The sequence below is a fragment of the Mya arenaria genome, chromosome 5 (genome assembly GCF_026914265.1).
Source record: "Mya arenaria isolate MELC-2E11 chromosome 5, ASM2691426v1".
Taxonomy (NCBI): Eukaryota; Metazoa; Mollusca; class Bivalvia; order Myida; family Myidae; genus Mya; species Mya arenaria.
In genome coordinates, this window is record NC_069126.1 from 17,556,434 (window position 1) to 17,572,118 (window position 15,685).

The 15,685-nt window shown below is 33.9% G+C and overlaps 2 protein-coding genes across 2 annotated transcripts in view; both read right to left on the reverse strand.

Moving 5' to 3' along the window:
• Positions 1-10,649, reverse strand: part of LOC128234446 (uncharacterized) — a 39,626-nt gene extending 28,977 nt beyond the window's left edge. The window contains exons 1-4 of the mRNA XM_052948692.1: positions 10,576-10,649; positions 9,485-9,622; positions 8,233-8,325; positions 6,813-7,504 (exon numbers count right to left, since the gene is read on the reverse strand). Of these exons, the coding sequence (XP_052804652.1) occupies positions 6,813-7,504; positions 8,233-8,325; positions 9,485-9,622; positions 10,576-10,601 (949 nt within the window). The 5' untranslated portion in view covers positions 10,602-10,649. The remainder of the gene's footprint in view (positions 1-6,812; positions 7,505-8,232; positions 8,326-9,484; positions 9,623-10,575) is intronic.
• Positions 1-13,722, reverse strand: part of LOC128234448 (uncharacterized) — a 39,069-nt gene extending 25,347 nt beyond the window's left edge. The window contains exon 1 of the mRNA XM_052948695.1: positions 13,662-13,722. The gene's annotated coding sequence lies outside the window, so the exon portion shown is untranslated. The remainder of the gene's footprint in view (positions 1-13,661) is intronic.
• Between the last annotated feature and the right edge of the window lie 1,963 nt (positions 13,723-15,685).

A 15,685-nucleotide genomic window follows, 5' to 3' on the forward strand; every position in this document is an offset into this window, starting at 1 on the left:
TGCAGCCTTGCATGTGTGACACTCAATTTGCTTTCACCCTCAAAGTAAATTGAGGAACTGTTTGTGTATTCCTGTTAAGGTTGAGCTTGAAGGAGGACAATGATGGAGAGGAACGGACTGTTTCCAGAAGTGCATTCCACGACGATATTATAGTTGGTAGACATGAATTTGATAACAATTGAGTTTTACAAGAAATATTACGAAAGTTAACAGAATTCTAAAGATTGTAAAGAGGTTGTATCACCAACTCTGGACGGAATAAGTGAAGTGAGATAGGCTGGCATAAGGAGATGAAACATCTTGTAAAAAGGTGTGAAATAATGTTTCCTCCTCCTATCCTTCAGAGGTTTAAGTCCTTTTGGCAAAACCACTGTTATAAAATCGTTGATGTTGCATATCTAGCGCCAAATTCTTTAACTGTAATAATCATGTAATTTAAACGGTTAACTCTTTAGTTTATTTTTATTTTGAACGACAAAAGAGATAAAATTAAGCGTTCATAATTTTCATTCACTAGCATGTAGCCAGTCAAGGGATCGAACCTAGGGCACTGCTTGCAAATAAGGTGTTCTACTAAATGGGCTTTCAGGCCTTGCTAAGCCATGCATATGCTGTCGAGTGTATGTCAATATCGTGACATATGTTCTCTCTGCTAGAATTTGTCCTCAAATTTTCGACATGGATCATACTTTAAACCTATTAAAATTAGAATTCACATACACCTACTATTCCTTAACTACGTAACTCGGTCTTACTATGTGTTGTTTTTCTGATTGAGTTTTTTTTCTGATAATTTGTATGGAAGCTCATGACCTGGGCATAAACCACGGACCCACGTTGGGTGCCAGTTGTCATATCCCCTGCATGCAACCCATGTGTTGTAACAACTGCGCATACATTGATTTAAAATTGGAATTCATCATGAAGTATTTAATACTATTCTTTGTCTCGATTGTTTGGAAAAAAAGTGTGAGCTAAGCCAGGTAATCTTATCAGTAAGTAGTCTTCGCGTTATAAACACCTAAACGTACACGCATAGATGATCTTCTGTAAATACCAGGTAAGTCTTGGTATTCATTAATCTTCAAGTGATGTTTTTGTCAAATGAGGTTTTCGTTGGATGGTATTTAACCACCATAAAATGCTCGTCTTATATTTGAGAACAAGACAGAATTGTACAAACACATATTTTCAATCTAAAATAATGTTTACAACAGTGTATGAGTCATCTATTCAGAGTGTTACGGGCTATAGTCTCCATAAACAAAACAAAAAGTCGTTATTATTTATTTTTATAATATAGTCGTAAGATTTCTTTTCATCCTTTATATAATGCGTAATACTTTTTTGAAGCTGTTTAAAAGAATACCATTATTTTTTTTAAACTGGTGCATTATTGTGCGCAGTAAACGTAAACCGACTGTCTCTTAAGTAACAAGTTTATTTTGTATTAACACTGTACGAATCTAAGGGTAACTCTGCGTCCAATCGAACTCATTTCATGACAAATGAAAAGGAAGTTATACAACACATACGATCGTCTTTGTGCGGGGGCGTATCGCTATAAGGTGTTTAAGGTGAAACGCGACTATGAGCGAATTTTCGAGTTAATGTCTGAAAATTGGTATACGAATAGAACAGCCAGTTAGGACCTGTTTTTACTTTTTCAATATCGGAACAGTTTTGAAACTACGAGTCTTCAAAATATGCCACTGACGTCAATTTGGAGACGTCTGTCATATTTTTGCGTTCCAGCTACAAAAACCAGTATTTTCATCAAATCTTCGTTAACTGCTTTGAAATTTCAACCTCAAGTGCGTCTAGTGAAAACTTTCACGCACATTTATTTTTCTTTGTCTTAAGCTTGTTTTACGTTTTTTTATTCGTCTATAACGTCATTTTTCGCGGGGAAAACGGCGTCGTGTTTCGCTTAAAAATGTGTGCCTTTCTCTAATTTTTGAAAAAAAACGGCTCGTTTAATGTTTGATTTTTTTTAAATACATGCATTCAATGTTTTATTACAAATCACCTGATATAAAGTAAAGTGTACCTTACCGACTTTGTTTTTGCGAAGTATCAAATAATCTTACCCCTAAACATGTTTCTTTTTCATATTGTATCAAAACGTTTAGCATGACGTTAATCGAACTATTGTGTTTGTTAATTATAATGAAAAGATTAGAAATCTTAGAATTTCTGATCAGTTTTATGTTAGGGATATTTGTTATTGTTGTTGTACAAAATATTTAATTCCACAAGACGGGCGCTGAAATCAAGCTTTATAAATCAACGGATGACTTAAATCTGGCGGCTATTAATTATTAAGCAATCTCATTTCCCGAATTATAATATTTTGATAATACACATCAATAATCGTTCAAGTCATGGGACTATGCTGATTAGTGCTTTGTTTTATTTATGTATTATACCAGGCTTGGCTATGACTCTCATATCCCCAGCTAGTAAGTAATCAACAAACGTTATATAAATTCATCTACAGTAATCACACAACAATAAACAGTTCTACTACTTTATTAGTTACCAATTTATTTTATAAGTATCAGTAGAGACCTGCAGTTAAAAGGCCCTAAACTAAATAAAAAGCATAAAAATGCATAATGATACAGAAGCCAACAAAGCTCAACAATCCCGCACTCAAAGTCTCTGCCGTGCGTGTGTGTGCGCGCGCGTGTGTGTGTGTGTGTGTGCGTGTGTATGGGCGTGCGTATGGGCGAGTGTGTGTGTGTGTGTGTGTGTGTGTGTGTGTGTGTGTGTGTGTGTGTGTGTGTGTGTGTGTGCACACGCGCGCGTGAGCGTGTGTGTATGTGCGCGCGAGCGAGCGCGTGCGCATACATGCATGCGTGTGCTCGCGTACTTAAGTGTGAGATGGTGGGGGTGTTGCGTTTTACGCGTGCTTGCGTGCGTGCCTTTATTATACCTGCATTTTGTGCGTTTGTTTGTATGTAAGCTATAACCACCCTTACCAGAATATCTAAACTGATGTAGTATCATTTTCATTTGACAAAACAAAACTGTTGAATTTTTCTTAAGTGGTTTATTGCCCACGTAGGGGATGACCTTCCCTGGTACGCCTTCAGGTTGTCGTGAAGAAATACTTTATTTTCATCTCTTTTGTCTACCTGGACAATAAAGTTAGCCCTGGCTCGATGGATTGCTATAGATAACGAATGTACCGCTGTATGCCTTTTCTTTTTTTGGTTTAACAAAAATAATCGCGCGAGACGCAAGGTGCATACAAAGTCTGGTCCTTGAGTTCCCTCACATGTTAAAATGATGACACAAGGGCTGTGTTGCTTATCTTAACATGGTTTTGTGGAAACTCAAGATCTGCTGGCAATCTGATGTCACGTCTAATGGCGAGCATATTAGGTGTAATAGTTGTCGCCATGTTCGCAGTTGACTGGTACATTTAAGGTTTCAAGAAGGCTGATGAGCATGTCCATGTATTTTCAGGTTGCCAATTGTGCTACAGCACGAAAGCTCCAAATTTGACCAGTTTTCGTTAAATTCCTGAGGTTTTGAATAATTTGTAAATATATATAAACCTCCATTTGACCATCATATACCGTTTACAAGTTACAGTGTCATTTTTCTATTGACCCAGACTGGATACGGCTTCTTATTGACCAGTACCATTCAATTAAATATCTCTACCTTTTGGTGTTGGAATTAGGAAGATATTAGTCTATTACTGTTTAGATTACTGCGATATTAGTAGCAGTGCTATTTTTGCTGTTGCTTTATTCAACTATATAACTTTTGTCTCATTTAATTCTCAAATTCAAGAGTAACTGTTCAAATCAACACACGTAAATAACCATATCTAAGTAAGGTATGATAACAGATCTATGCTATTCTAAAGTTAATTTAAGCGCACACATACACACGCACTCAGGCACACGTCGAACAAAGCGCATCGACGTATAACACAAGTACCTTTTGGTGTTGGGCTAAGGACGATTTTGTTCTATTACTGTTTGCGTTAGCATTATAAGTAACAGAACGTGTTATGTTTGCGGTTGCTTTACTCAACTATAAACTTTAAATCTCATTTGTTTTCATATATATTTAAAATCAACACATTCATAACCATTCTAAGTAAGATATAACAACAATTCTATATTATTACGCAATTTCATATCAGCGCGCGCACACACATACACACACTCACACACATGCGCACACGCGCACGCATTCATCAAACAATTTAAACATACATAAAACACATGTAAATAATATAATACTTGTCTTATGTATTGTCTTGAGAAGCAAAAAAGTTGTATAATTCATATGATTATTTTTACTATTGGCATAAATGACTGTACTGAGGAATACACGTTATATTACGGTTGTTTTGGGTTGTTTTGTCAGACAACTTCGAAAGAATTAAACCAAAATTCGTCAGGCGATCTATGAAGTTAATGTAGACAAGAACGCAAAATTTAATCTCACATACTTTCTTTAGTACATAGCATAATGTAAAAGTTGAGTACTCAAACGAATATGTTTTATTTTTAACAAATCATTTATTTGTTTCAATTCCCCGTTTTCAATAGTTTGGCCTTAAGGAAATTTGTATTACAGAAGCTTTCTTGACATTGTTTTCATACGCTTTAAGACGATGAGATAAAATTGAATTTACTATAAACCGAAATCGAAGCTAAACATAAAACTTACAATGCACAATCATTGAAAAGTCACTTCTAAAAATACATCAATGTCAATGGCATTCGAGAAACCAGCTGGCACACGAGATATTACAATGTTTATACATCAATTAGTAACTCGCGGCCTGTATGTTTAGCACATTACCTATAGCAGTTTCCAGAGCCTTCTTTTGTGCTGTGTTTAATTTCTTGTGTGCACTTATGAATCGATCTTTTTCACATAATTCCTTCAGTTCCGGTTGTTTCTTCACACAATAAATACCATCACTGTATAGCTGGTCGTCAGTTAGGTTCCTCGAGCCGGGGTCATGTACGTACAATATCACCAAAGCCCCTGAAAAACAAATTTTCAAAATATATATGCAAACAGATAATTAATAATGAAAGCAAAAAATAATATGAACATATTTGATATTATTTTTTTCCATGTTTCCATGTACACTAATTCATTATAATAATTATTCCTATAAAATTTTCTTACTATAATTAAATATTTACTTATCAAACTTCACACCAGTGTAGTTATTTGTTTTTCTTGTCCTTGGGATCATTGCAGAACTTTAAATCACTCTTTAAAATATAGTACGACTTATACTGGTGCTAGGGGCGTTCACACTGGACAGTATTGCATTGTTCATTGTATGTTGTTTATGCTTCCGAAGGATCACCCTTCAAGAACGTATTACTGATTTCTTCCAAGTTTAAAGAACCACATTAACATCAAATAAGTGAATCGATGAGGCGGTAAATATTCACTATTGGAAGTATGAACACGCCCCCAAAACGACACAATAATTTGTAAAAACGATATTAAGCAGCTTGAGGAATACATTACTTACCTGATAGCTTTCTAACACCCCGATATAAAGTAAGATTCAGATCGCCAAGTCCCAAACCCTGTTTTTCTATTATCACGTGCCTATTTGTAAAAAAAACCCATTAGCATTACGTTGGATATTCGCAATTACACGTATGTAGAGTAATCTTATTTTTACAAATATAAACGTGCTGTGTGTCAACATCTCAGAAAATAAACTTTTAATATCTTTTTAACAATTCGAAGTTTTATTTAGACTTATGCATAGATGTAGTGAGTCAAAACTGACCCCTGTATTTGTCTGTTATATTAAAAAAGAAAACAGACTGTGCAAACTATATCATCGCTGTTAGACAAAACTTTACAAAATAATATGAATTATGCGTCTTGATTGCTTAATCGTATGTAAGTATGTTATTTACAAAAATACATATTCAAACGTGCCGTTTTTCACCTTTTTGTGAACTCCACACACATTATGTACATTCTGCAATTGGGAAGTTCAGTAATATCCGCGTGCTTTCTGATGACATGGGTTCGGAGAGAAACTCCTCCAAATTGACCCAGAGTCTCGTTGATTATTCGCTTGTACTCATCCGAATTGCTTGCATCAAAACTTACAATGCACACGGCGTTGTCAAGTGTAGGTCTGTAAGGCATTTTCTGAAGGACATCTTCCATTTCCCTGCTTACCTGGGGTATAACATAAGAAATTGATGTTAATTGTTCTATAGATTGAATTGCTCAGCAAAGGCAAAGATTTAAGTCTTAAATAAAGATGTATTGTTGGCTTATTAAGAAAATAACAAGTTGTTTAAAAATTAACAAACTATATTCTTTAAATTCTATGCAATGGGTTGGGTGAAAGAGAAACTTTCTAATTGACGTAAAACACCGAAGCAGTTTGAACCTTTTCGCTTTCAAGAAAATAAACTACGCAAGGGTTCAAGTATACCTTTGATAACACACGTACCGAACAATGCCTCATAGAGTTTACCTTCAATGGTCGATATGTTGATCCACCAGCTAAAGCTGATTCTAACGAAGACTTTAATTTCAAAACGTTAAGCATGAGTCCAATTATCAAAAAGAATAGAATTAAAATTGCCGCTGTCAATGCATCTAGAAAGAAAGAGTACTGAGGGTATCTGAACAACATTATTACATTGATAAACAATACGAACCTTATTGAATTAATATATAGTATGTATTTTGAACACATACATGAACAAGCAAATATAGTATTGCAACTTCTTTTAAAACTATTTACAGACGGAAACTTAACCACAGCATTACCAAAGTCGTACCTTTGTTAAACAGATGTTGTTCCACGGTTTTCAGTTTAACATTTGCTTCATCAGCCATTTTTTTCGCATGTTTTGCATTTTCTTGTACTTTTTGTATGTCTGCTTTGTTCAATTCCCTTTCGATAGCTTCGGCCTTGGAATAAGTAGTTTTATATTCTGATTTAAGCGTTTCTGCAGCTAATTCGATGTTTGCAATCACATCTTTAAGAATTTTGCTTTTATTTTTAGTCAAATAGTAATCAAATATTTCTTCCTCTTCGGTAATGGATGTTGAAAGATTACGTCGTATATCCTCCATTGAACCCTTTAAAGCGGCATGGTATTTTTCAACAGCGTCTTTTGTGTCAACAATGTCTTTATGACTTTCAGCAATGCTTTCTCCAATTTTGTCGACTTTAATCTTTATATCAGGATACGACATACCCTTTGGATTAGAAGGATTCAGAATGTCATTTATCTTGTTGATGTTAGTATCTATTTCATTCAGCTTAGATGCTTGTTTGCGATGTTTTTCCGAATTTTTCTTTACATCTGATTTCAATTCTTCCATTGTGCTTTTAACTGCATGTAATTGCTTTACAAGACCGCTCAATTGTTGCATAGCTGGATTTTCTGTCACCTCTTCGGCTTGCTGTGCGCCGAGCGGAAGCTTAATTATAACAGCAGCAATTAGTACGACGATTGTCAGCAATCTGATATAAAAAAAAACATATTGATCGTTTGTGTTGCAGCAGTATAATTGCAGCCAGTCAATTATCGATTCATAAATCATAAAACAGAGCTTCAATGTAAACATGTATGTGGCTAATATCCAGTCTGCCAACCTAGGAAATGCCGAAATCCTAGGTCGAAGTCTGATCCACTTTCAGGTATTCATTATTGTGATGCATTATTTAAAAAAGAAATCCCTTCCTGCAAATATGATTTCCGTTGAGGGCGATTATGGCACTTGTCATTTGTATGACATAAAATTGCTGACAGATACCTTGTAGGCAAAATACACAAGAAAAACTTTCAAAGGGATTTAAACGGAACTTTTGGGGCAAGGAAAATGAAAATTGTTTGAAGTTAATGACACCTTCCGTGTTAAGGTGAGACTTATCATTGACAAATGACAAAATATATGCGTAATACAGTATAAAGCATGTTGAACATGGTTACGGTTTATAAGTGCTCCAGTGAACATTAATAACCCTCCGGCAACTATTTTTCCCACTGGGGCATTTGGTCAACCATCTATTATTCAATAAGTCATGTAATAATATAGGTTATGTGCTAATTTTTAAGCATAAATCATATGTTTATATTTGCAAAGATAGTAAATATCTCGAAAAAAGAGATCTACGTGACACTGTAAGTGGATGCATTTAAATACAGTTTAACCTCATAAGAATCAAGATTACATTACAATCATACTTACAAGAGGTCCAAACGTAGTCCCCATACTGTTTTAAAGTGTGTACGCCCTGTTCCCTCATCTTCACTCTCAGCATCGTCTGTGACTATCTCATTGCTAAAACATGTTAGCACATGCTATACCTTGTTTCCGGTTTAACATAGCCATCAGAAATTTTGCTGTACACATTTTTTTTCATATAACATTGCTATATTTCAATTGGTAAGCTGCACTGTAACAAATTAACGGATTTGACCTTTTTATATTTTTTTGTCACAGACTCAACTCATTTTGGCATCAGTGCCTTTTATTCAATCATATAAGATAACTCTCAATCAAAATTATCTCAATAATTGGGTGATCTGAAGAAATTGTCATTTTCCTCAAAGTGTAAGTAACGCTTTAACCATGGAACATCAATTTTCAAACGTTTTTATTAAAACTGCGTTCTGTTCGTTTGTCAGCAGCCTTATATCACCGGTTTCAGAAATGTCACAAAATTTGGCTCATTCCAAGACCGAAAATGAAAATAAAAAAGTCAGTTGTAAGTCAAAACAATCGATCTGTGAGAGTGCAGCTTTATGACGAGAAGCGTGGTATTTCGTTTCGATTTCGTGAAAACATTTTTGTTAAGAAAATGATGTGCGCAACATAATACAAATGATGACGTCATCTAAATGGATATGCCGTCACGACTTTAAAGAAATCATATATCGTTTTAAGTTAAGTCTCTTTTGTTAAAATTCTACTGGATATAATCTTTGTATGCATTCTACTTATAAACATAATAAAAATGATCAGATGTATCTCTAGTTTTAAATGATTCCGGGTACTACATTTCCGCAATGTATGTAGCGCGGGAAATGGCATTGCTTTATGACATTATTGGAGCAGGTTATACAGATACTCACTATCGATTGTATTTGCTATTTAAACTGGATAAGCATGCGATAAAAGTATCTGACATTCGCCATCATTTAAATTTAAAATTGTATTCAACGAGTTCAGGAAATATATTAATAAGCTCGCCAAAGGTCCGCTTATTCACATATTTTCTGAACTCGTTGGATAAATTTGTGTTTTCTATGACGACTCGTGACGTATCTTATTTTTCTTATACAAATAGGAAACTTGAGTGTTACGCGTATACTAGTAACAATAAAATAGGCATGCCTTCAGTTTTAATTATTAAATATAATCTATCATGATTTGACAGTCAAAACACTATCATTACTAAACATACAATGCAAGTCATTTCCATTTTGAGATGTAATACCTGTCTGGTACACTAGACTGTGGCAATGCATGTCCTGTTACGTGTTTCCGTGCGTTCTTGCCTTTAATTTCTCTTCCTTCCATACGTTTATCTTTTGACAACTGGCTTGGGATGTAGTCCGGAAAGGAATCGGTTGTGCTTCGATAAAAACAAATGCAAGATAACATGTCTGTACACATGTGCACATTGATTGCGTATTGGGTATTTGGCGCACAGATAAATTAAAAAAGAAACAACAGAAAATCTTTGATTCCCAGAAGCAGATCCAGGATTGACGTTAGAAGGGGCGTAACTTCAGGGCGCAACCTTTTGGCAAGCGCACCTTACTCAAAACCGAAAGTATGTGCCATTAAATGTTTTCGTAAGGATTTGGGGTTACTCCATCAAGGATAAGTGTGACTTGTATTCGGAAAAGGTGCGTATTTACGAGCGTATTTAATTATCCTGTTTTCCGATAATGACAAAAAGTAAAATTGGACGATTAAGAGGGGGCGCGCGCCCGCTTAGCCCCCTCTTAACCCGCTGGTGATTCCCTAGGTTGATTTTCCAGCTCTTTAACTTAACCTTTTCCGATTTCTTTCCATAGTCCAATCACCATCTTAAACTACTACATTCACAAATAAAGATTTAATACTATTTTCATAACACAAAAAAACAAGATTATTTCAACGGTGATAAATAAACGTGTACATCCTAAACAAGGATAAAGAATAACATATAGGTCATTTTTACACGAGTCAACTCTACAGTATATATTTAAACAAACTGAGAAAAGTATAAATTAAATTAAAGCAAATGACATAAGTCACATTTATAATTGAATAATGTCAGATTTAGACTTTCCAAAGCATTAGTTTAACTGAATAGAAATGAAACATATTTCAACATTTATTGTTAAAGCTTTAACATTTCTATGCACTGAAGTAATCAATGATGCATGTAGTGTTAATGTATAAATATATGCGGTTTACGGTTAGTCATAGATATGAATTAACGTAAATGCCACAAGATCGAAATGCAATTCTTTGTACACAAACAGATCACTGAAATTTATAATATATAACACATAAATGCAAGTTATTTAGGCTTACCCTTTACAATCACTGAATTCCGACATGTTCTAAATAAAATCGAAAGTATGGACTTTTTGGAAAATAGAGTGGACTATATTTAGAAACGAACTACTTTTATGCTCAAAAGTAGTTCGTTTATACCGGAATAAGTATATTTTATTTCTAAACGATGCATGCTGAACATAATTAAGTTTTTAACTCTATTATTTTAAAAGTGTTTCATATAACAAAATGTTGTATTGGTGTCAATCACATTAGTCAAGAAGATCAACTCAAATAATAGAGAAGCGATGAAACAATATTAGTTATCTACCGCTGCAACACTAACAGTTAAGCTATTGAAAATACGTTAAAATTTATAAGACAGATCAGATAATTATCGCTTATCACCTTATCATTCAAAGAGTATTTCATATTATTTTCCTTGATGGAAACGGTAAAATTATAAAATCGGATTAAATATATAACATCTAATAAGACAGTTAATCAAGTTTTTTACCACAAACTTTATAATGTTGTGTTAGAATTTTATTGAAACATGAACTAGTTTAAGTAAAAGTTTTGTGACATGAAGTAAACTCATGATGATTAAAATGGACAGAGTGAGCTAATTGACATTGTCAACGCGATATCTGACACAGGGATTGTGCATTATCTGACACAGGGAGTGTGCATTATCTGACACAGGGATTGTGCATCATCTGACACAGGGATTGTGCTTTATCTGACACAGGGATTGTGCATTATCTGACACAGGGATTGTGCATTATCTGACACAGGGATTGTGCATCATCTGACACAGGGATTGTGCATCATCTGACACAGGGATTGTGCATTATATGACACAGGTAAGGTGAATCGGTTAAGTGCCGGAAGGCGGACCTTTAAACAATCGCGAATGTTTAAAATTTTGAAGATTAAGCATAGCTCTCGATATTATGGTACAATCGGCATTTCTTTCCGGGCTCAACAGACATAAAAGAAAATGTCTATAGATAGGAACTTCAAACAACAATGACATAAATAAAAGTACAATGACAATATCAATTTTACGTCAAAATATATAAAATCCTACGGTATGTATTTTGGAAACAACAAAACTGAATGCATAACTTTAAACAGGGAGTTGAATATTGAACAATGTCAAAAGCTAAAAAGCAATCGGAACAAACGAAACTTAATCTTTTTTGGCAAAATCACTGTTATAAAATCATTGCTGCTGCCCAAATTTACATATTTTTACTTTAAATGATGTAATTAATACGGTTAACTTTTTAATTTTAGGTTATTTTGAATGATAAAAGAGAAAAAAATAAGGGTACAACTATAATAGGAAATTCACTCGAAGGTTTCTGGAATATCATGACTTTCAATACTATTCTAAAACTATAAAACTTTAATGACTAAATTTCTTAAAATCAAATGCAAATTGGAAAATAATCGCATTATACTTTCTTGATCAATTCAGACCAAATTACATTGTCTTCAATATGAATTTAGACTCACTTAAACCTCTATCTGGTCAAAACATCAAACCGTCTGTTTTCTATCGAGATTTGATCAGCACGTGAATACAATTCAAATCGCTTTCAAGGTCAAACAATATTACGAATTATTTTTATTCAATTCGAACTCTAGTTTTACGGGGAAGGAAATATATAAAATGCAATGATGAATGTTTACTATTCAAACACTGGATTGACCCGAATTAACTTATGCCCATTATTATAATGCGATATTTTGATTATTCAAACACTATATAAATAAAAAAAATCATTGCCCTTTTCTCAATAAATTCATTATGAAATTTAAAAGCAACTAAGAACATTCTGTAAAAAAATAAGTTATATTTATCTCGTATATATGCAATGTTTTAAGATGAAATGGTTGTATAGCATGATCTTTTGTTCAATATTGTTCCTTTTCATGACTTGTATGTACTTTTATGAATACAATTTTACCAATTAGTGATTCAAAAAAGAAAAAAAAAGCCTTCTTAATTATCTGCAAACTCAGGGGCTGAAAATATAGGTTTTATTCTAAAAATTGATGTTCAAATAATTTTTATTCACTAGGAAATAGAGTCAAACGTTTTTTCTTTTTAAAATGTGTGCAAGTAATACAAAACCTAATGGTGATATCATAGCCTAAGAAAAGTATGTAGCCAGTCCAGGGTTTGAACCTGGGGCACTGCTTGCAAATAAGGTGTTCTACCAAATTGACTATCCGGCCTTGGTAGGTCATGCATTTTCTGATTAGTGTAAGTCAATATACATTAATGTTTTCTGTGCTAGCATTTGTCCCCAAATTTTCGACAAGGAGCGTACTTTAAACCTATTGAAATTAGAATTTACATACATGTACTATTCCTTAACTAGGTTACTATGTCTTACTATGTGCTTTTTCTAATTGATTTAGTTTAATGATTATAAGTATGCAAGAGGTACAAAATGTGTAATGCATATATACAATCTTTTTCTGCGAGTGGAAATAGGTTTTTATATGACACTCGTGATATAAAATACGATCTTACACTGAAATAAACAAATATCCTCTATATCGAAATGTCCATATCACTTGAAATGATAACAAATAATTCTTTTGAGTCAAAGGTTGTTTGTGAATGTCTTGATATCTTCATATGGATTTTGACCAAATAAGTCAGTACTCCAATATAATAGCCTCTCTGCAAAGTGACTGTGTATGTAAACATTATATAACGTATTGTTGATTTTTACTGGTGAACAGTTAATATGTTAAATAACCCAAACGTGTATAAAAGAAAGTTATGCTGATGCATGTCAAGTATGTCTGTGATGTCTTAAGACTTTTTGTTCCTCTCGTCTATTGAAACCTAGGGCTTTACCTTATTTCAGAGCTTTGGTTCTGTTATTCAATATTGGGCTTGTCCCTGTTGTTTTCATCGAATCATTATACTAATCAATACTATCTGTAATAACCAGCAAAATCCTAAGTATCGCTTCAAAACAAAAACAAGATAAAAATTATTGAATCACGGTAAATAATAAGAGTGTACCTGTCAGTATCGGTCTCTACCGATGCATCGTTTGCATCACTTATGTCCATATCAGTTAAAGATGGACCTTCTTCCTCAGTTGTGCTGCCAACTTGATCTTGATCGGAGGCTTGTCCATTTCCTTCAACATTATCTTTATTACCCCTTTTATCATTTTTTACAGGTTTCGCTTGACCATGTGTTGATTGTTCTAAAGAGGCACCCTTTTCAGCCTTTTGTGTATCTTTCTTTGGCGGCATCATGCAAAGTCAAAGGATTGTCAGAAATTCAAACGGGATTCTGTAAAAGTTTATGACTTCAATTAAATTTATATGTTTGGACAATTAACCATACATACGCATAACTACTCAGTGACTGATATGAGCTATTCGCATAACCTAAACGTACCTCATTACACATATGGAAACTTAGTCCTTCAGTAAATTATCTGCGTCTAAGTAAGGAACTTAGTATTAAAGAAGAAATGTCGAGACAGCATTTCTTATATCAAACACATAAGGTTTTGATCAAAATACTTGTAATATGTTGTTATATCAATACAAATGTAATATATTTAAAAAGAAAACAGTGTGCCTAGGCAGCTCTGATAATAATGTGTAGCAAGGTGCATATTTCAGTATTTTATCAGTTTGTGTGTTTGGTATGGTTCTATATTGTATATTGTCTTGTATTGTTTGTGTATCGTCGTGTTTAGTGTTGTGCTACGTGGTTATTGTCCTCTTTGCGTTACTGTCCGTCAATGTTAGTCAATGTCCGTCTATGTCATATTGCCTTTTCCCCTTTTTCCCGCTTCATTGCACACGCCTTTATTTACATATACACATATATCATTCCGTTCTGAATCGTCATCGACGCAAGCCAAGATTGCAATTGTAACAGTTGTTACTATTTATTTAATATTCGCTCTCATCTTTGAGCTGAAATATTCTTTTATATATAATTATTATTTAGACGTGCCTGGTACGTTTATTACTCATAGTTCTTGGAATGTTTACGTATTTAACCACGAAGTCTCCCTTGATATATTTACGGATCACTGTCCATTGTCTTTGTATTTTGTGTTATTAATAATATGATTACGTTAGCAGATACTTTTATATGTTTTATTATATGTTTTAGGTTTCATTCGACAACGTTAATAAATATTCGAACTCCGAAGTTGAGTGGTTTCGTATTTTACAACCCACACTACAAATAGATATAATGGTTATTATCGGAAATTTAGGCAACAAGACGTTATATCTTAATACTCATTTTTATACAATCGAATGAAAATGATAATCATATTAATATGTCTATTTATAATGCATTATATATAATTAGCTTTATATATGACAAAATGATACCTGTACATGACCAGAAGAATTAAATACTTATGCATACATTTCTATCACAGTTAAAATGAAGTCTTTGACCTACTCTCTGTTTTGAATTATTCCCTTTTCTGTCCATTATTATCATACTGTTTCTATATTTTACTTGCGACATTTTTCATCGAGAGTCAATTCTTATAAAGGCATGATGTAACACAGTGTGATGTGGTGCACCTTACACATTTGTCCTAGTAATGCTGGTTGTAGGTACGGTGTCAGTTAAATATTGATAAGCAAGTCTTACATTTTGAGAAACATCAAATGCAACTTAAACGAATATTGTTGAGGATTACCCTAGTTTCAATGTTGTGAAATGTACTTGACACAAATATATGTGGACACCCGCTATAACAAAATGTTCAGTTTCCACTCCTTGTGAGCTCTGCAAACAAGTTCAATTAAGATATCTGGTGACCTACTCAACTCTGATCTTAACTAGACAATTATATGGTCTTTACCCATCCGAAAGTTTTATTATATGAAGCACAACAACACTAGAACTGAGTACAATTGTTATGCCCCCCCTTCGAAGAAGATGGGTATATTGCTTTGCACATGTCAGTCGGTCGGTCGGTCCATCAGTAGACCATAGCTTGTCCGAGTGATAATTTAACAATTCCTGAACTTATGGTCACCAAACTTGACAAGAGGGTTGGGCATGACCAGTAGATTACCCCTATTGGTGATAGGATTCGGGTCAAAGGTCAAAGGTCACTGT